Source organism: Electrona antarctica (assembly GCF_951216825.1).
Source record: "Electrona antarctica genome assembly, chromosome: 24".
In the NCBI taxonomy this organism is placed as follows: Eukaryota; Metazoa; Chordata; class Actinopteri; order Myctophiformes; family Myctophidae; genus Electrona; species Electrona antarctica.
In genome coordinates this window covers 4,047,959-4,071,668 of record NC_136803.1, presented here as the reverse complement: position 1 = coordinate 4,071,668, position 23,710 = coordinate 4,047,959, and the positions used below count along the sequence as shown (strand labels likewise).

Here is a 23,710-nt window from a genome sequence, read left to right as displayed (position 1 = left end):
ACTCCTTAAAGTAGCACCTTACTCCGAAAAGCAAACACCATCAGAGAGGGTGGCGATACGTTCAACGCCGTTCCCCTCCCCGCACTCTTAAAAAAACGACGTGTCATTGTAAACTCATCCACGTGCGTCATCACTCACATTTTGGTTGACAACATATGTTATGGCAGTATGCGTTATCAGAATGTAGGGGGGTAAGACTTAAAGACCACATTTTTCGCTAAAATGTTTTCTGCATATATCATTATTTGTAATTGTGTAAAACTTTCAGAGAATCTTTTTTCCAATCGGGGACACAATGTGTAGAATTTGAGCTTGCATTTGGTGCCGGCAACATATAACTGATTTTTAAAACTAACTAACAAAAAGCATATTGTACCAAATACACACACTCTTGACACACATACCGGTATCTGTTTGTAAGGTGTGTGTGTGTGTGTGTGTAATGAGAGGCATTAATTACTCAGAATAATCCAACGTCACTCGATGTGACTCATTGATGCCATGAAACTCAATGACAAGAAAAGACACTGAATGGTTGGCAAAGTTTAGAACCCAAGTTTAGAACCCACATGCAACCACATAGTCCCACAGGGGTCTATACTAGGCCCCCCTCCTTTTGGCCCCTCTACGGAGTCTACCACATATCTTTGTCAAAAAATGGCCAATTAACCAGCTCACAACAAGCTGCTAGATCGGCTATTTTCAATTTTCAGAGTGGTGATGCAAGAGTTCAAAAAATAACTGAAATGACTTTCATTGGTTATACTGTAAGAGATGGCATTGTCTGACATGACCTTCCTATTGCTGCGCCAGTTTTGAGTTCTTCTATAATGTCGACACTGAATTTCCACTTTTCCACTCATTATATCCAGTGTGCAAGCGGAAGAGGGAGTCCCCTGCGATTAGTGCATCCCCCTAAACCGGTTTTCCATAAAGGTTGTAATTTCAAGGACCCTAGGCTATAACTCTGAGTGTACAGATGGAACCAGATGCTATACTAAAGATATCGAATGACCAATAATTCCGTCATCGCAATCAAAGAACGCCGACTGACCTGGTTAGAATTCTAGCCAAGAAAACACACTGGACGACTATCAATCATTTCGTGTTTCTATGTTCCCAATATGAATACTGGAACATGACCCGCTCATTAAAATTCCACCCGACAGAATTGCTTTTCCTTTGATCTCTCTCACTCAGGACTCGTTAAAAAGCGCAACATTGGGAAATTCTGTCAAAACATGAGGAACATTTGCAGAAATAACCTAAAAACATAAAACTCCCTGCAAGACCATCGATTTAATCCAGCGGTTCTCAAAGTTGGGGTCCAGGGACCACCAGGGGTCGAAATAAAAAAACCCCGCCTAAACCTTTTCCAAAGTCTAAGTTGATCTTATTCTAAGGTGGAGTGATGTCTTTGGTGAGACCGCCAAGGATCTGCCAATTCATTTGGACCCGTAACGGTCCTGTTTGGTCCCCGAACCCGACATTGAGAACCAGTGCTTTCGTCAAACGCAACAACAGAGGCAGACATTGTAGCCTCTGTGTTGCGCTCTGCTAACGGAGGTTCGCAGTCTCAATCAATGGTCATAATTCAACCCCACAGCATCCAACACAAACTCCACTAAATGGCCTTGAAACCTCACAAAAAAGAAAACTCAATATAAACATTTCACATTTCACTGTTAATTAATTGCACGTCATTATTAGCACTAACACATTGTCCACGGTCTACTACCTCCTCGATCATCATACGATCAGGGTGGGAATTTTAACACCAACTGGGCAATGTTTATGGCAATGTTTCAGTTGTGGCTGACAAGACTGTCCAACTGCGTTTAAGTTGAAAACACAAAAAAGGCAACCATTTGAGAGCAGAAGTGTGTGGTGGTGTTTGGAAACCCAAAGGTGAAGGTGTTAATTGATCCCCTGCAGCCCTGCTAATCTGTCATCTTTCCAATCGAGAACACGGACACCCAACACGGAATAAATATCCATCGAAACGAATATGTACCCAACGAAAAGAACCACAAGGATTTCTTAAAATAGCTAAAGAGAAAAAAGAATAAAAAATAAATAAGAGAGAGGATCAGTACCGTCGCATAAACATGAAAAAAAAGAAGAACAAAAAGAAAGAAGAAAAAAGAGAAAAGAAATAGCGGTCAGTTGGTGTACAAGACATGAGAGTGAGCCCAATGCAGGGCCAGATCAAGGTGTGTGTGTGTGTGTGTGTGTTTATGTGCGCATGTGTGTGTATTTGTGATACGTGCCCCCCCCTCCCCAACCCCCCCAATCCAGGAGATGCGAGCCCCCCCCAGGCATCCACACACTACTCCAGGTCATCCACGTCCTCCGTCGCTATGGTGCTCGTCTGTTCAGTGGTCACACCTGCACCACAAAACAAACACATATTCAGGTTAACCCATTTTGACCTGAGATCAGATTCTAAAAATGTCTTCTACATCCTGACAGTTTTCTGAAAAAGCTATGTTTCGTTCTTCGATTTTTCAAAAATAGCAGACCTACAAGCTCGTAGCGCGCCACTCGGTGGCGCGCTATGAGCTTGTAGATCTGCTATTTTTCAATAGCTAAAGCATAACATAATACTAACACCAAAAGGGGTCCCCGCCCAAAATTAAAAACCCACCAAGGCGCACGCCTTTACAAAAGAAATTGTCTTATCATCTATAATTTTTTAATACTTTTTCTACCGTTTCTACACAGTATTCAGACTCAGATAATACAAAGAAAGTTGTAGCCAACTCTCTTTCCACATGGAAAGTTGATCAGGAATCAATAAGCCAATAATGGCTAATGGCACTGGTATGAATTCCCTCCCAACTCAAAGGGCATCGGTGACTTCATGCTCCGCTTCCGAACAACAACTGATATGCTTACGGTCTCTCTTGTATTATGCTTTTTACAATCTCTCAAGACAGATTCTGCTGGCAGCAGAATCCGTCAGCAACACTGCCCTAAACATACAGTGTTGTTAGTAGGAATAAACACAGAAGCACCCATTTACAGAATGGGATCCCAGATTGTTGTTTTTATGTCTGCCATTAGCAGCCACATTCTCCCACAAATTTAACCTTATTTTTCTCTTTCTATTGGTTGTGAAACCAAAAACCCCTCAGTGGCTCATTGTGATTACTGAATGAAGAACTTCAACGGACCGTGTTGTGGGCCTGCAGCCCGCCCAGAACAGAATTTATCGATTAATCATTAAAATAAACATGTTCTGAAGGCGCACACGGCCCTCCCATCTGCGAGTGGGTCGCGAACGCTTTCAAGGTTTTTATTGACCCAGAAAAGGTAAAATATATATACATATATATGATTCTATGAGTCGTACTTGAGGCGTCGTCATCATTGGGTGACTTATTCTCATCCTCGATGTAACCAAAGCTCAGCAGCTTGGACATGCTGACGGGAGGAGCCTTCTTGTCATAAGACCTTCACAAAGGGAACAAAAACACAGAATCAATTGCACTCTAAACAAGCAAGTGTTCACTCACACAACGGCCATTTCTCACTTCATCAATCGTCCTGCTGAAGTAACCGCAAAATGGCTGCCCTGTGTACAACAGTCTACAGTTCTTTGTTTACTTTAGCGGAGATTCAGAACAAATAATTGAGAGCTATACTTTGATAAGTCGTCTTTCATGATGCAGTTCTGACAATATATAAATGTTAAAAAAAAGTGGATCACAGAGAACATTCATAGTTCTATTGGTATTAGTGCACCATCTACAACACTACCCAGACATTGTTTTTCTTTTATTATTTTTATCATTATTATTATTATATTTCGGACAAGTTGGAAACATTCTGAGCATTTCAAGACGTTTTTAACACATTTTGGGTGGGAACCCCTTTTGGTGTTTTAAACATTATGTTATAATTTAGATATTGAAAAATAGCAGATCTACAAGCTCATAGCGCGCCACCGAGTGGCGCGCTACGAGCTTGTAGGTCTGCTATTTTTGAAAAATCGTGAAAATATTTATTTCAGAAAACTGGAGGATTTAGAATATTTTTTTTAAATTTTGAGGTCAGGCCTAAATGGGTCAAGAACAAGAACTTTTTTGTAACTATGGCGTGTCTGCTCCGACCTACTGACCTGCCATGTCAGATTAGTTCTACAGTCTGTCTGGTTGACATCTCTCTCTTCCATTGAATTTAATGATTGATATTCAAGGACACCACGACAGACAGGCATCATAAATCAATCAATATAACCTCTCCTCCGCCAATAAATGGGAGCATCAACAAGACGTGCAGAATGCGGAAGTTATCTCGCATGCACGCACACGCACACACACACACACACACACACACACACACACACACACACACACACACACACACACACACACACACTGTCAGCGGGTCACGCAGGGCTGTCATATGGACAAAGCAACTTAATAGACAAATACTTACGTCCTTTTGTACTTGTTGAGCTCAGCTATGGTCAGAGAATCAATCTGACTGGCAACACTGTCGGGAGACAACACCTGCGGGCCACAACATGACATTGATGAGCTTACAGCGAGCCACTGTCCTCTGCTGCCACGGGCCTCAATGAATGACCCTTTAAATGGATACTTCTCCTACAAAATGCCTTTATTTTCCTATCAATTACTCACCCCATGAAGCATCTTGTCATTTTTGATCTCATTCCTAGTCCAATATTTAATGAATAAGTAAATATGAGGTCATGGTAAAACTATATAAAACAATTATTTATGAACTCTCAGTTTTAATGCAGTGAGACGACTGTCCAGGTAATAAGTCACTTATCTTAAATATGGTATTGCTCGTTAAGCTTGTTCTCCTATTCACTTGGTTCAATTCATCAAATATTTGATCAGGAATGTGACAAAAACAAATCTGCGTGAATTAAAGGCTCCGTGGGGTAAGTTTGTGTGTTAACTATCCCTGTAATGCACTGGTTCTCAAAGTGGGGTCTGGGGAGCTTATAGATCTATTTTTGAAAAATCGTGAAAATACGGCGCAAATCATTGAATATATCTTTCTTTCACAGCGAACGTGAGTCCCTGGAACAACATATTTTCAGATGGGGGTCGGCGGCCCAATTACATATAATTTTTGGGTGTCCTGAAATGAAATGACATAAAATAGTTTGAGAACCACTGATATAGAAACAGGTTTTTTTTTTTTTTTAGAAAACTGTCATGATTTAGAAGACATTTGTAGAATCTGGTCTTAGGTCTAAATGGGTTAAGGAAATGTGTCATGTCACATGTGTCATCTTATGGGAGTGTAAAAAAGCTCAATCATCAGGATCCTTCCCCGTCTCTCCACCTCTTTAGGAAACAGAATATACATTCTCAGATCAGGAGAGAGAATTCAATTCATACAGCAGATACATGATAAACAAGTGGAACATGGAAATGATGAAACAAAACAATGAAAATGAATAAAATGGAAGCTGACGGAATCATCTTTGTTGATGTCTGGAAACCACTACGATAAGTGATGAATAGCTCCTACAAATCCTGCCCAGCCCCTTTGACCACTTGAACCCCAGCATCCCTATTCTAGGGGGGACATTTGCTTAAAAAAATAAGCCAATCTACAAGCTCACAAACCTGTAGATTGGCTTATTTTTGGTGTATAGCACAGGTCTCAGGTAGCCTGACAGAAGGCTGCCTTTTCTTGGCATAGGAGGGTCTGGAAATGGACGCCAGCTCCCTATCGTTTACCAACCTATGTGCCCGCCTCCCCTATAGAGCGTCGCAGTCCCGCCCCCTACCAGGGCCCAGGAAATGATTCTCCGTTCATTTTCCTCATAGACATTTCAGAAAGTATTTATTTAAAGATGTTTACGCCGCGGACAAAGCCAACTCTTGTCGTGACAAATCATGACAACAAACACAATTTTTCGGGCCAAACTAAGAATTAGAAAGTAGAAAAAAAACGGCAGGTTACAAAACTTTTTTTGTTGTTTTTCTTCTATGTAATTATTTGTTTGGTCCAAAATATTGTGTGTGTTGTCATGATTTGTCATGACTCGAATTGGCTTCGTACGACGCTTAAAAGGTCTTTAAATAAATACTTTTTGAAATGTGGGAAAAATGCATTGTGATTCATTTCCTGGGCCTGGCGTCGTCATGAAAGGGGGCGGGACTGCGACGCTCTATAGAACACAGCGTAGAACACAGACGACGTCACCAAATTTGGAGCAACGCCGACACCCCTCTTCCCACTTATTTGTTAGGGCTCCTATGCCACATTTCTTGTGGTACCCGAGGCTAGTGTAGAGGGAACACAGGAACTCATGTCCGGTTTACTAAGTATAGAGGGGTTTAAGTGGTTAAATGGAACAAGAAGCCATACAGTACATGCGTGGTATTCAGACACATGGACGAGCACAGTGGAATATGGAGAAAACAATACAAATACAATAAGCAACGTCAGAATATGTGCAGCAGTCATGTGAGACTTGAAGACGAGTCATGAAAGGGTTAAGAAAGTGGTCATATCAAACATAGGATATAACCTGATTAGAGCATTTTATAGTAAATAGTATATCTTTATGTAATATTTTCTGTAGAACTACAAGATTATTATTTTTTTGCAAACAAACCAACAACTAATTTATCATTTATTAAGTTTCCTTAGATGTTTTCAGGTTGATATAATGGCAGAGTGAGACAGTGTGCCAGGCCAATGCCACGAAATGCATTATGGGAAACGTAGGCCGAAACAGACAGAAGGTTTTGTCAATATGAAATGCATCGTACATAGTGATGTTTCTATAGAGACCAGACCATTATTACCATACCCATAATCATAATGATTAATAAATGAATAACAGGAGCACAAACCACGTAGCACTGTAGTTACAGAGACACCAACATGCTTTTGTGTTTCCCCATTAACTTAAAGACACACAAAAAATCAAATCAAATCAAAATAAATTAAGCTCAGATGATGGATTGAACTCAGGTGATGGATGGAGGGCGGAAAAACGGATGACGGGAATATATTTAAAAATATAAAGAATGTATTAAAAAGGTGAATAGATGGTAAAATAATAAAAAAATAAAAAAAACGAACTTATGAAAAAACAAATGTCGACGTGATGGAAGCTGCGACTTAAGCTCAAATTCATGTCGTCGCGCGGCGGTGTCTCGCACCGAGAATGTGCCACGAGCCTGCAGGTCGGCTACTCTTGGACGCTTTCGGCACGTGACACCACCGCGGGACAGAGCATCGCTTCTTGGGCTTAAGGGTCCATTATTCACCTGATCGCTTTCAATCCAGACCGAACCGTTATCGGTGCCGAACGGCGCAGCGAGAGGCAGCATGGCCGCTGCCTTTGCGTGGCCGACGCCGTTGGGGGACGTCACTTTCGATCCACTGCGGGCAACAAGAGCAACGGTCGGTCACACAGGGCGAGATACTGACCCGTCAACACAGGGCGAGATACTGACCCGTCAACACAGGGCGAGATACTGACCCGTCAACACAGGGCGAGATACTGACCCGTCAACACAGGGCGAGATACTGACCCGTCAACATGGCGGCCCCTTTTCTGGGGCACGTCTGGCGAGGACCTTTCCCAAATGTAGCCAAAATAGCTGATCTACAAGCTCACACAGTTTTGCATGGCAACGCTATGAGAGCTTGTAGATCGGCTATTTTTGCTAGACACCGTTGTACAGGTTTTAATTCAAATATTGAGTGTTAAAAAAAGAACTCTACTACAATTCCTTCATGTTGAAAAAAATGTGTCTCTCCATAAGTCGATTAATAATAAAAAAGGGTAATCAATAGAATAATCCCTACGAAAATAATCGATACGAAAGTTTGTGTGTGTGTGTGTGTGTGTGTGTGTGTGTGTGTGTGTGTGTGCGTGCGTGTGTACAATGTGAGGTCAATGTTTCTGGTCCTCACAAGTGTATGTCTGATTTATCCTTAGTTGCATAGCGGTGTCATCTACAAGCTTGTATAGCTGCCATTTCCGGCTCCAGGGTTAGGTTTAAAATAGCAAAAACACTTAATAACATGCCATCCTAAAATGCTATGTACTCACAAGTATAGAAATACAAAATACAAATACAATGTGTGCATGCGTGCGTGTGTGTGCGTGTGTGTGTGTGTGTGTGAGTGTGTGTGTGTGTGTGTGTGTGTGTGTGTGTTCGATGCAGTGGAGATATTCCTCTTCGCCCATGGAGTTGCTAACACCTCCAGTTTGTTTGATTGGTTCAGGCTAGTCTCAATAAGACAGGCTGTTTGATTGGTTCAGGCTAGTCTCAATAAGACAGGCTGTTTGATTGGTTCAGGCTAGTCTCAATAAGACAGGCAACGCTACATATCAGGACATTTTCGCGTCCGATTTTGTCACCAGTTGGCAGGCTGTCAGGAATCGGTGACACCTTCACACATGTTGTTATAATAACCAGAACAACCCATCTCTCCATCCATCAAGCTCAATTCAATCACAGAAGGGACACTTCACCCTTTTTGCAAAAACATATATGTTAATGACGTTTAGAAGATTTATTATGTGTGTAATATGTGGTTTTAGATATTTTTGATTTTAGCAGTGAGCCCAGTGTCTCTGATGTCATGGACACTGGGCTCACTTACTTCCTGGACTACTTGTTGTTTCATTAAGACAGCCCTCCCCCTATCCACAAGGAGGAGCAGTGCACCAAAGCATTATGGGAATTGTAGTCCAGGAAGTAAGTGAGCCCAGTGTCCATGACATCAGACACTGGGCTCACTGCTAAAATCTAAAATAACTAAAACCACATATTACACACATAAAGACCACCAGGAAAATGTTCTAAATCTTCTAAACATCATTAACATATATTTTTTTGCAAAAAGGGTGAAGTTTCCCTTTAATTAACCAATTATTATATTAATAATTGCACTTTCTTTTTTTAATATAATTTTTATCCCACGATTTTGTAACCCATTTTTTACCCCTGTGTCAATTATCTAACCTCTACACACCCTCCGCCAACCTGGGGAGAGCAACGGACTTCAACTCATGCTTCCTTCATGCCTGAGTGTCCAAGTCACTCCTTTACACCTGCCAGGGGGGGAGTTTCCCTTGTTGGACGTAGCGCGTGGAAGGAACACGTTATTCCAACCAGTTCCTTTCCCCTCCATCAGGCGCCCCGGCTGGCCAGGGGGAGGCAGTTTAGAGACCTGCATGTTTTTTGTGAGGGTATACCTACCCTAGGGGTAATAATAGCTGATTGCACTTTTATGATTAAATATTATATATTATATTGTCACCGTTGGGTGGAAACCTTGTATGTCCTAAAACAACAAATAACTAGTGTTACAGTGTAGTTATAGTACGCAACGCATCGCAATGTGACACTTCTGCACGACCCTCGAAGTAGGGCTTTAATGTACACAAAATAAGTTAAAAAATCACACCCGTGTGAACTGAGTGGTGTAAGGTCTTATACGTAATGAAATCATGTCTGACGTAATGAAATCACACCCGGGTGAACAGGGTGAACATAGCAACCATGCTCATTTTGTCTGCGCAGACTAACAAAGCCAGTTGTAGGAGTGGTTTACACCACTCCAAAAAAACATTGAAATGTGGAGATACAAGGTTACTGCCCGACAGCAACGATTTAGCATTTAATGGCCTATGACAACCATAAGAGCTTTTTAACCCTTTTTGGGCGGGAACCCCTTTTGGTGTTTTAAACATTATGTTATAATTTAGCTATTGAAAAATAGCAGATCTACAAGCTCATAGCGCGCCACCGAGTGGCGCGCTACGAGCTTGTAGGTCTGCTATTTTTGAAAAATCGTGAAAATATTTATTTCAGAAAACTGGAGGATTTAGAAGAATATTTTTGCACTAAACGAGCATAATTTCCAATACTCTTGGTAAACCACTTTATTTATACCTGGGGTCACTATTTTTTGGTATGTCATTTTCACAAATAGCAGATCTACACACTCACGTGACATGTTGCGAGCTTGCAGATAGGCTATTTTCTACACAATAATACATGTTGCCGTGATTTGTTTATGACTTCACCGCTACGAAAGTAATAGGAAAATAACTGATAGTCGCAGTCCTAATGCGATCCATGTGGCTTGTGCGTTCCACCTCATCTAGATTGGACTGCACCTGTGCGGTTCGGGCCCACCAAACCATTGTGGGCAGTGGCAGGTTCTCTTACCTCTTGGATTCTGGCCCACCAAACCATTCTGGGGGGTTGTAGGGGGTCTTGGGTGCCACGAAGACTATCTCATCCTCCACCACATCATGGCACAGCAGTCCTACGGTGGCACACACACATTAGCCAAGAAATGCACTCTTCACACTAACCACATGCAACTCTAGCGTCTTCTCTGGCAAACTTTGGGGCGAAAATAGCTTTTGTACAAGCTTGTAGAATGGCAATGTAGAGGGAAGTAAGGTTTAAGTGGTAAAAAGGTCATGTGTCAATATTGTACTTTTTATTATTTTTTTAATCTGAAAACAAATCACACCGAATCATTTATGCTGATAAATATGTAGTAATATGTATTATTTATATATTATTTATCTATATATTATAATAGGTATTCCAATTTTGGAATCAAAACTGAAATATCAATCCTAGTTTTTCTCCTTCTCCTTCTGCTTCTTTCTTTCTAAAAAAAAAAAAAGGATTTCTATGTGATGTAATTTACATTGTGAGGAGGATGGCCTACTTGACGGTGCGGAGAACCAAAAACAGACTGCAGGTTTGATCCCCAGGTAGTCACTGTTACAAATGTCCCGTAAATGCCATCGAGACGTGGAATGGCTATACGTTGTCAATGTCATACCTTTCAATCCGGGAAAGCATCTGTGTCATGTGAGTATTATAGCTATAGATTGTTATGTTATTATCATGAGTTGCCCATGTCTGTTGTACTCCAACTTGAGATACAGTGTACTTGATATGTATTGTGTACTGCCTGTACTGTAGCATACTTTATAGATAGGCTACGAGAGACATCTCGGCGGCAGCAAGGTCAGCCTTGCTGCAGTAGGCACGTTATTCTGTCTCATATCTTATTGTCAACGTCATTATGATCCAGCACTATATATGTTCCTGTTTGTGTAATAAACGTTGTGAACCTTTAGCGTGATACTGTCTCGTGTCCCGTTAATTTGTTCTCCCGGGCCCGCCGCCGCAGTCGCCGTACCGAAGGAATACTTCAACTGGATTATCACACACCACCCAGCCTGCACACACTACCTGTCTGTCAGAACCAGACGAGGGTCCAGTACTTAGAGTTTACAACATAGATAAAGCTACAATAGTGTTTTTGTTGTCGTTTAGAAGTTTTTCCAGAAAACCTAGGTTTGGATTCAGAAGGTGTTTTTTTAGGATCGGTACCTTTCTGTCCTCCTGCTTTGGCGAGCTTGACGTATTCGGAGTCCGTGGCGAAGATGCCGACGCGTCGTCCGCCGGTCCTCTCTGCGGGTGCTTTGTCATCGGCGCTCTGGGACAGCCCGGGGATCTGGGACGTCGGCCCGGAAGCTCCGTTAGTCGGAGCCACAGCTTTAATTCCTTACATGAAAGGAGGATTAAATGAGGGCTGGCTGGTGACTTGGCGAGACGCGCCCGCTTGGAAGTAAATCAGTTCTGTTGGGCACAAACCACTTATCTCCAATATTTTAAGTTTAGTTAATTAATGCCCTACTTGATCATAAAAGCATAAAAAGTAGCAGATCCGCAAGCTCTTTTAGAGCTTGTCGATCTGCCCCTTTTTGCCATTTTAGAAATTTGAATCCTGAAAAATCAGTTTTGGAGATATGAGGTTTTCCGCCCGACGAAATAAAGCTGCTATCCTCAGCAACACAACAGCCTCCCAGAGCCAAGAGCTCACAATGATTACCTTCTACAGTAAGTATGCCATCTCATCTGTCCAGATAGGTGCCTGTCTGTCTATGCAAGTACCAGCCCACCACTGCATACCGTAGTCTACTCTAGGCTGGGGCTTTAAGCAACTAGTCGACTATTCAACTAGTAAAAATCACACCCATGTGAAGTAAGTGGTGCAACTCCCCCCCCCTCCCCTCTCTCTCTCTCTCTCTCTGTGTCTCTCATTAGCAGGCAGCAGTGCAGCACTATCTCTCTCTCTCTGTTTCTGGCACCACAGCGCCACTTTTGGTAGTCATTGGTACTCGTGCTCATAGTCACATAGGTGGGTGGGTGAACACATGGGTGAACACATAGGTGAACACGGACATTGCTGTTCCTTGGAGTGGTTGCACCACTCAAAAAAAATCACACCCATGTGAAGTAAGTGGTGCAACTCCGTGTGGGGGTCCCTGGGGGGGGGGAGTTACTGTACCCTCTACTGTACTGTAGTGTCACTGTACTGTACTGGCACACCCGAAATCACCATATATACAGTTAATATGTGCGTGTGTTTGTGTGTGTGTTAGGTTGCGCACAGGTGGTGAAAAACAACCCACACACCCACACACCCACACACCCACCCACACACATAGTAACTTAAGGAAGTGGTTGCACCACTTAAAAAATCACTAGAAGTGAAAGCCCTGCTCTAGGCATTCAAATCCACCGCGGAATATCCGGCTTTGTCGAGCGTCTAGTATTCACCTTGTTCTTGGCCCTTCTCCAGGCGGCGCCCTTTTCTGCTGCTTTACGGCACATATACGCCAAAGTGTTTCCGTTTTTTGCCGACGCTACAAATTGAAGCCGCGTGCGAGCGTCTTTTCCATCCACCAGCCGTTTAAAAACCCAGAAAAGACGCCTGCTCTTGGCGTTTCTTGACGTGACAGTGTAGTTGTAACTTGTACCCTATCTGTTCACTTTCGCCCTAGTAGGCAGCAGGTCTAATGCAGGCAGTGGCATGCACAGATAGACACTAGGGGGTGCTAGAGCACCACCTGCCCTTGCCCTCTGGACAGCAATGTGCCCCTTTGGGGAAAAAAAATATTATTTTTTTGTACACTACAGTATGTGGACCATGGTGACATTGATCAATTCTTGATAAAAAGCTTCTATTTATGCCCCAAAATCTATAAATCTCACACTATTAAGGCAACCGGCCGGTTCCACGTTCTACACAAGGTGCCCTTTTTTCACTTGAGCACCTGCCCCTCTAAATGTCTGTGCACGCCACTGAATGCAGCAGTGTTGCCAGATTTTACAAGAGAAACAAGCGGCCAGGTCTGTGACAACAAGCCCAAAGGAAGCAAGTAGGCTAAGTTTAACCTCTTTACATTGGCTATTTGAAAATAGCAGATCTACAACCTCACAAAGTGTTAATCTTTTCAATCAATCAATGAGTCACATCGCGACACATCTGCTATTTTCTAAAAGATATTGGGGAAAAGTCCCGGGGGTATTTGGAACCATTAAATCAATGTGCCCAGCGATTTGCAGCTTCACAGCCCATTTCAAGGTGGCACTGCGCCATCTTGGAAGGAGCTAGATGTAGCCAAAATACCCTAGGTATGATTTCTTCTAACGTGACTAGCAACGGGACCGCGATGGGCCGTCAAAAACACAATCTTTGGTTAGAATTGGGAGCATTAATTTAGATCAAGAGTCAGTCAGAGTAGACTGGTGCGCGATGTTATCATTGTCAAACACGTAATGTTCCGTCTTTTGATTAAATTCCGTTCTTGGCGACGAGCAGGATTATTTGATAGGGCGGAGATATCCGCTTTGGCCGCTCAGAGTGTTAATAACACATATCTTGTAGGCTATGAGGAAATATTTTCAGATGCGAGTCCGCGGACAATTGCAAATTAATCTGGGGATCCTTGACATGAAAAAATGTGGGAACCTCTGGTTCTAAGTACAATTTGGCAAGTTGGCAACACTGGTAAACAGGCGATGACTTGATATTTACCCTATTCCTGGCCACGCCCAGTGGGTGTTGCCAGGAATTAGGTAAATATCAACAAAAATGGCCCACTTTAAAATTAAGACTACACTTAATTAAGCTGCATCAACTTTAAAATAAATAAACCCTAACAGCGTATCTCTTCACTCTCCAGAACCATCTGGGAGGCAAAACATTTAAGTCAGCGTTACCAAATGTTGAATGAATACTGGGCACTCCGCTGAGGAGCAGACTGAATACTGGGCACTCCGCTGAGGAGCAGACTTAATGAATGAATACTGGGCACTCCGCTGAGGAGCAGACTTAATGAATGAATACTGGGCACTCCGCTGAGGAGCAGACTGAATACTGGGCACTCCGCTGAGGAGCAGACTGAATACTGGGCACTCCGCTGAGGAGCAGACTGAATACTGGGCACTCCGCTGAGGAGCAGACTGAATACTGGGCACTCCGCTGAGGAGCAGACTTAATGAATGAATACTGGGCACTCCGCTGAGGAGCAGACTTAATGAATGAATACTGGGCACTCCGCTGAGGAGCAGACTTAATGAATGAATACTGGGCACTCCGCTGAGGAGCAGACTTAATGAATGAATACTGGGCACTCCGCTGAGGAGCAGACTTAATGAATGAATACTGGGCACTCCGCTGAGGAGCAGACTTAATGAATGAATACTGGGCACTCCGCTGAGGAGCAGACTTAATGAATGAATACTGGGCACTCAGCTGAGGAGCAGACTTAATGAATGAATACTGGGCACTCCGCTGAGGAGCAGACTTAATGAATGAATACTGGGCACTCCGCTGAGGAGCAGACTTAATGAATGAATACTGGGCACTCCGCTGAGGAGCAGACTTACCACCAGGCTTGGTTCTTCGGTGGTTTGGGACAGCAGCACTCATTTCACCACTCAATTCGGGACTCATATCGGCACTCATTTCGGCACTTTATTGAGATGTAAAACAAAAAGACAACAACAATGACTGAAGGCTTGTGAAAAGACCAGCTATATATATATATATGCATACTCCTTATTTATACTTCATTGCTTATTTTTCTATTTATTTTTCTATTTATTATATACTACTGTACATTCTGTACATTCATCAACAAGTGTATTTATTTCCATTACTGCATTACTGTATTGCACTCTGGCTAGACGCCACTATTCATTTCATTGTCAAAGTATTTGTATACTATGTGCAGTGACAATAAATTGAATCTAATCTAATCTAATCTAAGCTGACAGATTTTCTTTGCAATTTCCATATACGCCGTAAAATATATATAATTTTTAATCTATATAAATCGATTAGTCTGATTCATCACTAAAGCTATTTTAAACGTAATCGGTATGGCATAATCCTGTCAGTTACCATACATGCATCACAATCCAAAAATGTATTGATCAGAATCATGACATCATCACATTAGGCACGACCACAACCATAATAATCATGCATTGATTGATTCAGGGATCGTGACATGCCGGAAATCACTTAGTTCATACTATCATGTCTGAACTGATTTGGATGACATCATTATGTTTAATCATTTACATTTATCTTGTTTTAATTCAGTGGTTCTCAACGTCCAGCATGGGTCCAATGGACACTGAGGGGTCTGTAACTCTGAGTGTACAAAATGTAACATTTGGTTCCATTTGTACACTGTCAGAGTTAAAGCATTTAACAGTACAGATTGGATTTCCAGTAGTACATCCAGGCATTTTTAAAGGACCACCCCCCCCCCCCCAATCTACACTGTACAATCTTCTGTTAATTTAAATCTGACATGCTGCAAAAACTAAAAGGACCCTTGCTTTTGTCAATAAATAAATGTGGTTCCATTTGCACAGACCCATAGGAGGGTCCATCTGGATATGGCCCCTCCACACCCGACAACGAGACACAGTAGGCATTAACAAAGCACTAAAATGCTAAATGCGTTAGCATGCTAACTATAGCCAGGGCTCGCTCCCCCCACCACCACGACAAGGCTTGTCATGTTGAAGCTTCAAGCTACAATATGCTAACATGAGGCTGCTTTTACAGCTACAAGTTTGTTCCGGACGCAACGCCATGGAGGAATTCGTGCATGTTGCTTAGTATTAAGATAATTGTCTTACGCGTTCGTTTGTTTTTAAGGGTTGAAGTGCGTTAATTCGGCCGTCTTGGACTCTTGGATGTGAGGATGGGAGGATGCTGGGCCGCCGGTCCGTCTGCTCTGCCTCTGCTGTTTCTGATGCTGGATGTGAATGATGCTGATGCTGCTGCGGCACTGTTTTCTGGCAAATCTAAGCTAGCAAATATAAGACTTCCGGGGGACGATCTCTTCAAAATAAGAGTACCCTCTAGAGTATTGAAAAAAAGATTAATTTGCACATTAAAACGATTAATTAAGCATTTAAACGATGCTATAGGACACACATTATGTTTCTGTGTAAAACTAAGTAATAAGTAATGTTTCTGTGTACACAATAACTGTAATGTAATAATAATACTAATAATGTAATGTAATAATTATTTAATTTATTACGCTTTTATTCTGAAAGCAACCGGATGTCTTAAATTTGCTAGCTCTCAAACAGGAAATTCAAGATTTGCCAAAAAGACGGAGCCTGCTGCTGCTGGGAGGAGAGCACACTTCCGCTCCGGCCGGCTGTCGACAGGCTACGTCACTTCCAGACCAAGGAGTATGTTTATTTGCCATACATCATCAATAAAACCAACATCAGAAAAGAATCCGGTATTATTATTATTATTATTACCATTGTTTATAACAATTAATGACGAGAACACATGCAGTTTTCAAAGCAGGAGAGCTTAGTGTTCAGCCCTTTTGCCTTTATTGAGATATAGGAGCGCTGAGAGAGGGAAGGAGAACTTTGTAAAATTGTAACCCACATGGATATTAATAATTCATTATTAATATTATTAACGCTCCATGGCCATTGCCGCCCCCCGGTGGCTTATTTCAACTTTTCATGAGCCAGCAGGAAAATGCAGGGACATTAATAATTTCATAAGACATTATAATATTGTCTTGCTGTTCCTCACAGGAAGAAACCGCACCCACAGTCCACCACGGATGTATTATGGGGAGTGATGGACGTGTGGACATATTACATCATCCTGTCGCTCAAGTTGTCATGGTTTGAACCCAAAAGCAGAGCCAAACACAGGACCAAGTTTAAGGTATTTATTCACAATAATGGGGAAGGTGGCATGGAAAAAAACATGGAGGCTGAGATGAGCAGTCAAGGCAGACAACAAGCAGGCAGGAGGTGATCTGGGTTCTGGAGGAGAGGAGAAGAGCTTGAGGTGCAGGAAAGTACAGGAGCAAAACTAGGAAATAACAGATAAGATAACTAAACTATAACTCCCACTAGAGGGTAAACACTGGCTTAGAGTCAAGCTACAGTACTACCATGAAAGGTTGTGCAATGACCTGGCGATTGAGTGAAGTGAAGACCAGGGTTTAAATACTGTCGGTTGATGAGTTGATGGCCGGCAGGTGTGATGAGGTGACCACAGACAGGTGTGTCAAGGCTGGAATTTGGGAGGAAGGCCAAAGCACAGCCACAGTATGCCCAAGGACTGTCTAAAGAGGATGGGACGCGAAGACCGTACGGGCGACGCCATGTTGCTCCATGGAAGGAAAGAAACATGCGCAGTTGAGACCAAGGAAGCTGAACACGGAAGTGTTGGCTGCATATAGCCCATTGCGCATGTTTCTTTCCTTCCATGGAGCAACATGGCGTCGCCCGTACGACGCCATGTTGTCTTCGCGTCTCGTCCTTCTTAGACAGTCCTTGAGTATGCCCACACAGAGCCATAGACATGACAGTTAAAAACATACATGTACCGTAACATATAGACTTATAGAGCATAGCTAGTGGGCGTGGTTTTCTGGACCCACTGAAAAATAGGCCATTCATTTTTCCCATAGAGATAAAAAAATATTTATATAAATTATTTTAAGCCTATAGAATCAAGCCATCCAGGTTGAATCATGACCATAACACCTTTGATTCTGTGAAGAAAGAAAAATGAAAACCGCTAAACAAAGGGTATTTATTAAATGTAGTATATATAATTAATTATTCAAACATTTTTTTTTCACAGAATCAAAGGTTTTATGGTCATGAATCAGGATCCTGGATTCTACGCTTAAAAAAATTGATATAAATAATCATAATCTATGAGAAAAATGATAACTACCTATGCTGCCTGTGAAAGGCTGTTAGTTCACCACTGTGAAGTCTGGGGCTTCCAATCCACCACGGTGAAATCGGATTGGCTGAGCCTTCAGGCAAGTTCAGGGGAGGGAATCTGGACGGGGAGGGTGAGCTTTGTCGGAATTCACCCTTTGTCAAGACCCGCCCGTGGTTGTGCCACTCTTCGCACCCATTGGTTGCCGTTTCGTGGTTGGACAAAAATCCTTTCTCTCCATCAACTACCATTGAAATAACGTGTTTTTCAGTTGCTTCGTATTGATATTCTGTGCATTCAATTCTTATTATAAACTTGGTGTCAGTAAAAAGCAACATCCCAGGTGCAGCATGGTGACTGGGCATTTGATGTTTGTTTTTAGTTTTTTCCAAAAAAAAGGTTTTAGCGAATTCAACATAAACAAGGCGGAACCAGGGCGGAACAAGGCAGAAAGAACCTGCTGGTTAGTCAGTCAGGGACCAATCAGAAGGCTGACAAATGGTCATGGGGCGACACCTGTATGTCAGCAGGGAATGATGGACGGAGGCGGAGGCGCTACGTCTTCTACAACTATAGCAGTGGCAACACAGAAATGTGTGCGGAGGAATTCATTGGCATAGCTATTTTGGGGAGAAACAATTGATTTGATTGATTGAACAATTTTCTGAAATGCACCTGGAAATATTGAAATGGAGCATTATTTTGACTTTGAGAAGCCTGCACATACGCTGCAGTCACTTTCATTCATTGCCGATTCACTGCCACTACATTACGAGACATGAATGCAGTGTGTTATTGTATAACACAAAACCAGTCACGTATCATGTATTTATATGAATACCAAACGAGTCGCCCTTTTACCAACTCACCCCCGGCGTAGTCGTACAGCCGGCGGAACTTAGGCGAAAAAAATCGGCGGGCGAGATGGTTTAGGTGCGACCGTACCTGATACCATTTATATTGGCCACATGACATCTCACGCCGTCATGCCAGGCATTGGAGGGAGGGGAAAATTATCACAAAACTTTGAAATCAACTCTTACTGAAGTTAAATAAGGACTTCATCGTGTTTGAATAGTTTAACCAGGCTGGGAATCCCCACCTGTTTCACCTAATTTGAGATGGACTGCAGTTCATTACGTGCATGGTTTCATAGAGTAACAGGCCGGGTTCTGTAAATGCAATGTGAAAACACAGTGGTGGAAAGTAACTAAGTACTTTTACTTAAGTACTGTACTTAAGTACAATTTTGAGGTATTTCTACTTTACTTGAGTATTTCCAATTTCCAATACTTTTACTTCTACCCAAAATTTGTACTTTTACTCCACTACAATCATTTGGAAACTTTAGTTACTAGTTACTTTGGCGATTTTAGAACATACATTAAGCACTTCAACCCTATACATTTTGGCCATTTGAAAATAGACGATCTACAAGCTCACAATGCGTCGCGCATTGTGAGCTTGTAGATCGGCTATTTTCAATAGATTTTGAATTTGTGAAATGTGACATTCTGCAATATGAATACTTTTACTTCTAGTACTTTAAGTACATTTTAATGCCGATACTTTTGTACTTTTACTCAAGTACATTTTCAATTCCGTACTTTTACTTGTGACAAAGTAGTTCTAAATTGCAGTATTGTTTCTTTTACTTAAGTAAAACAATCGAGTACTTTTTCCACCACTGTACAGCAATGCATTATCATCAAGACAATTCTGTGTTTAATCCAGCCATTGTCCTTTGTTTATTCCTCACCAGCATCAAGACAGCTTGAATAGAAATTGTATTGATGTCCTGTGGAAAATAGGTAGACTTCGAAATAAGACCCACTATGATTAATACCATATGAAACCATGATTAGTCACCATAGGATTTATTCTGACTGACTGACGCTATTGTAAAGAAAAATGTCATTCATTTGAAAATAAACTTTAAAAAAGTGTGTTTGAGTTTGAGCACTGTTTTGGGCAGGAGGGGCGAACTCCACTTGCGACCGCGACGGGTCGCTTCGACGGCTGTCTGAGTCGTCGCAACGAGGTCGCCACAGGTGCCCATCGTCTCGACGGGCGCCTGACTCGTCGCGACGATTGCCCATCGTCTCGACGGGGGCCTGTTTTTGTCGGCGTTTCTGAGTCGTCGCGACGATTGCCCATCGTCTCGACGGGGGCCTGTTTTGTCGCGACGATTGCCCATCGTCTCGACGGGGGCCTGTTTTTGTCGGCGTTTCACCCGTGCGTCGGAGAACGGGCGCTCGTGCTCGCATCTGCCTCTCTCCCTCCTTCCTATGTGTGTGCTTCCCCCCCCCCCCCCCACCCGACCGCCTCCCCCTGTGGGGTAGGGGGTCGGGTGGGGGTCCCTGCGGACCTTTGGGGGGGGGGGGGGGGGGGTCCGGGTCCCCTTGGGAATCCCTTTACGCATGCCTTCATTTGTCCCCGTGAATTGCTTCCATTATTTTAATCCAATAACCATATGTTGCATCACATTTTATCGATTGATATAACTTCAATAACCTCCGGAAATAAGGATTTTTTTTTATTCGATTTGAACGTTTAATGGCCTATTGAAAAGACAAGTGTTTTTTTTTTTTTTCCTTTTACGCACGAGAGAGAGAGAGAGAGAGAGAGAGAGAGAGAGAGAGGGGGGGGGGGGAGAGAGAGAAAGAGAGAGCGCACGCACGCAGACGGAATGTGTTCACGCTCGTCCTTCTGGGGGGTCCCCGGGAGACCCCCCCAACGCAATAGATAACACAGAAATCACACTACAATGCATTTACATTCAGCCGATCTACGAGCTCATATCTGCTTCTTTGCGAAAGCCGCGCATTGCGACGTATTCTGTCTGTCTGTCTGTCTGTCTGTCTGTCTGTCTGTCTGTCTGTCTGTCTGTCTGTCTGTCTGTCAGCGCACGCTGACAGACAGACATGTTTAAGTTTTCCATTGAACTATTCAGCACCGAAATAAATTACTCATCCATTCATTGTTTGATGTTTGTCATTTTTCACCATGCAGGTCACCATCCTGTTTTTGAAAAAATCGATGGCTATAAACAGATATCAGGCAGAAAAACTACTTATGCCTGAAAGGTCTGTTTTCTTGAAAATACTTTTTGTTGATGACATAGATTCTAAATATTACAGATTGGTCCTCATTCACAAAGGAGAAATACGCAAGACAGCAGTAAAAAAAACAAAAAAGAACTATAGGCCTTACAGCTCAAACGAAATAGAGGTCCTCCTGACGGAATGCAACAAAATAATGATATTTTCCAGTATAGTGGCTTCACAAATTAAAATAAAAATGATTGCTGGAAAGAAATTAGGCTATACTGCCGCGGTCAGTCAGTGCTGTGCAGATATATCATGAATATAGCCCTCTATTAATTTCATCATTCCACAGGACCACAAACAAGTTTTTGCACCATTGTATAAAGTATACCACTATATAGGCCTACCATACAAACTGTACAAACTGACACTCAATCCATCAAAGGACAGGACATTAAAAGAAAATGATCTGACCATGTCAAGCGCCGGAGCGACGACCACCACCTGCAGTCTCTTTTTTTACATCCATATACCATTACATTTGTGCGTGATTCTTTATATTGTCTATAGCCTACCATTAAACTATATAAATCATTTTCCCAAGCTTACAAAACGGTGAACGCTGCTCTGCACCGCTACAGCAATGGCAAGCTGACTTACCGTATAAAATGCAGCTTGGCCATTTATTTATTTAAGTTCGGGACCAAGGCAGCAAGCTAGCCTATACTTGGCAATTATATTATAAAGCCTTTTCTTTTCTATTGAACAATTGCTCACTCACACCTTTGCAGAGGTAAAACATATATCCGATATTTTTATCAGAGCTGCATTGATTCATGCGGGGAATAGATTAATATCATCTCACTGTCATCTGTCTGAATGCCATGTGGAGAATGGATTTGTTCTGATCATGGACACGTAGGCATAGGCCTATAGCTATTTAAAATTTCAACCATATACGGCGGGTAGCCTCCTCTTTGTCAGATCTAAGTGCAGGTTCATTTCATGATGTCGTCATATTAAAATGATTCACGGGACATTTGGCACCAAACTTGATTGATCTCATGATGAGATCAATGTAGTAGCCTACAGCCTAGCTATAAGTTCCCCATATTATAATTAATTAAGGTGCACTGGCTTAAAACTATGACTGGCCGAATTGCACGCCTGATGCAATAATGTGGACTTCTATATTTGTATAGGGCTAATTAGCCCTCGTGACTGCTGTCTGTCTGTCAGACCGGCATGTCTGTGAACCATAGAAATAATCTGTTCTGTCCGGGCCAGGCTCGCCGTTATATTCATTTTCCAATGTGAATTTCACCCAGATTGGACTGTCCACACACACACACCGACAGTGTGACTCAAAGGAGCTCCGTAACAAAACAATTTCAATAGGCCTACTGCAGGCATTACTAACAACGTTGGATTCGTACAGTGCAGAATGCAGATAAGTGTATGTTCTTATAATAATTGTGAGTTTGTTTTTTAACATGCAGCGCGAGTCCGCGAGAGCCGATCTACAAGCTCACAACGCGTTGCACTGCGAGTAGAAAGCTGTCAAGTGAGCAGCGCAATCGCGCATGCTAGAAATATCCTAATAAATAAATAAAAAGGTGTCGGGCTTGCAGGGGCAGTTTCTGTATGGGACTCTAGGCTAACCTGCCTCTAGAATGCTTGCATTTAGGCATACAAGTGATACTTGGCTTTTATATAAGCTATCATTTTTTTTATGTGCTGACCAATGTTGACACATGCCTACATATTTTATCTGAGGTTTGGGGACTTTTAATTGAGTCAGCATGAAGACTAAAGCCTTCTGAATAAATCTACGCACGCAGTACACGACCATGAGAGCTGGCGCAGCTTATAGCGGAGTTTCCGACCAAACAACGTCACCGTCAAGTTCACGTTCAACTTCATGAATTCCCACGTAATGTGGGAATCCACGTAAACGGCGTTTACGCTCATAACGTTACGTAACGTGAGCGGAGCGTGAGCGGACAGGCATTTACGTGGATTCCCACATTACGTGGGAATTCATGAAGTTGAACTTGTCTTTTCAATAGGCCATTAAACGTTCAAATCGAATAAAAAAAAATCCTTATTTCCGGAGGTTATTGAAGTTATATCAATCGATAAAATGTGATGCAACATATGGTTATTGGATTAAAATAATGGAAGCAATTCACGGGGACAAATGAAGGCATGCGTAAAGGGATTCCCAAGGGGACCCGGACCCCCCCCCCCCCAAAGGTCCGCAGGGACCCCCACCCGACCCCCTACCCCACAGGGGGAGGCGGTCGGGTGGGGGGGGGGGGGAAGCACACACATAGGAAGGAGGGAGAGAGGCAGATGCGAGCACGAGCGCCCGTTCTCCGACGCACGGGTGAAACGCCGACAAAAACAGGCCCCCGTCGAGACGATGGGCAATCGTCGCGACAAAACAGGCCCCCGTCGAGACGATGGGCAATCGTCGCGACGACTCAGAAACGCCGACAAAAACAGGCCCCCGTCGAGACGATGGGCAATCGTCGCGACGAGTCAGGCGCCCGTCGAGACGATGGGCACCT

General features: G+C 42.7%; 1 protein-coding gene across 1 annotated transcript; it reads right to left on the bottom strand.

Moving 5' to 3' along the window:
* Positions 1 to 2,329: 2,329 nt before the first annotated feature.
* LOC306917106 (uncharacterized protein C7orf57-like) lies at positions 2,330 to 16,083 on the bottom strand (the record flags this gene model as incomplete). Its single annotated transcript, XM_079495236.1, has 8 exons — positions 16,005 to 16,083; positions 14,736 to 14,821; positions 11,388 to 11,561; positions 10,197 to 10,296; positions 7,275 to 7,389; positions 4,444 to 4,517; positions 3,356 to 3,456; positions 2,330 to 2,388 (listed from the first exon to the last, which is right to left on the bottom strand). Exons 2-8 carry the CDS (start codon positions 14,812 to 14,814, stop codon positions 2,330 to 2,332), a joined length of 702 nt encoding a protein of 233 aa, XP_079351362.1. The 5' UTR covers positions 14,815 to 14,821; positions 16,005 to 16,083.
* Positions 16,084 to 23,710: the final 7,627 nt, after the last annotated feature.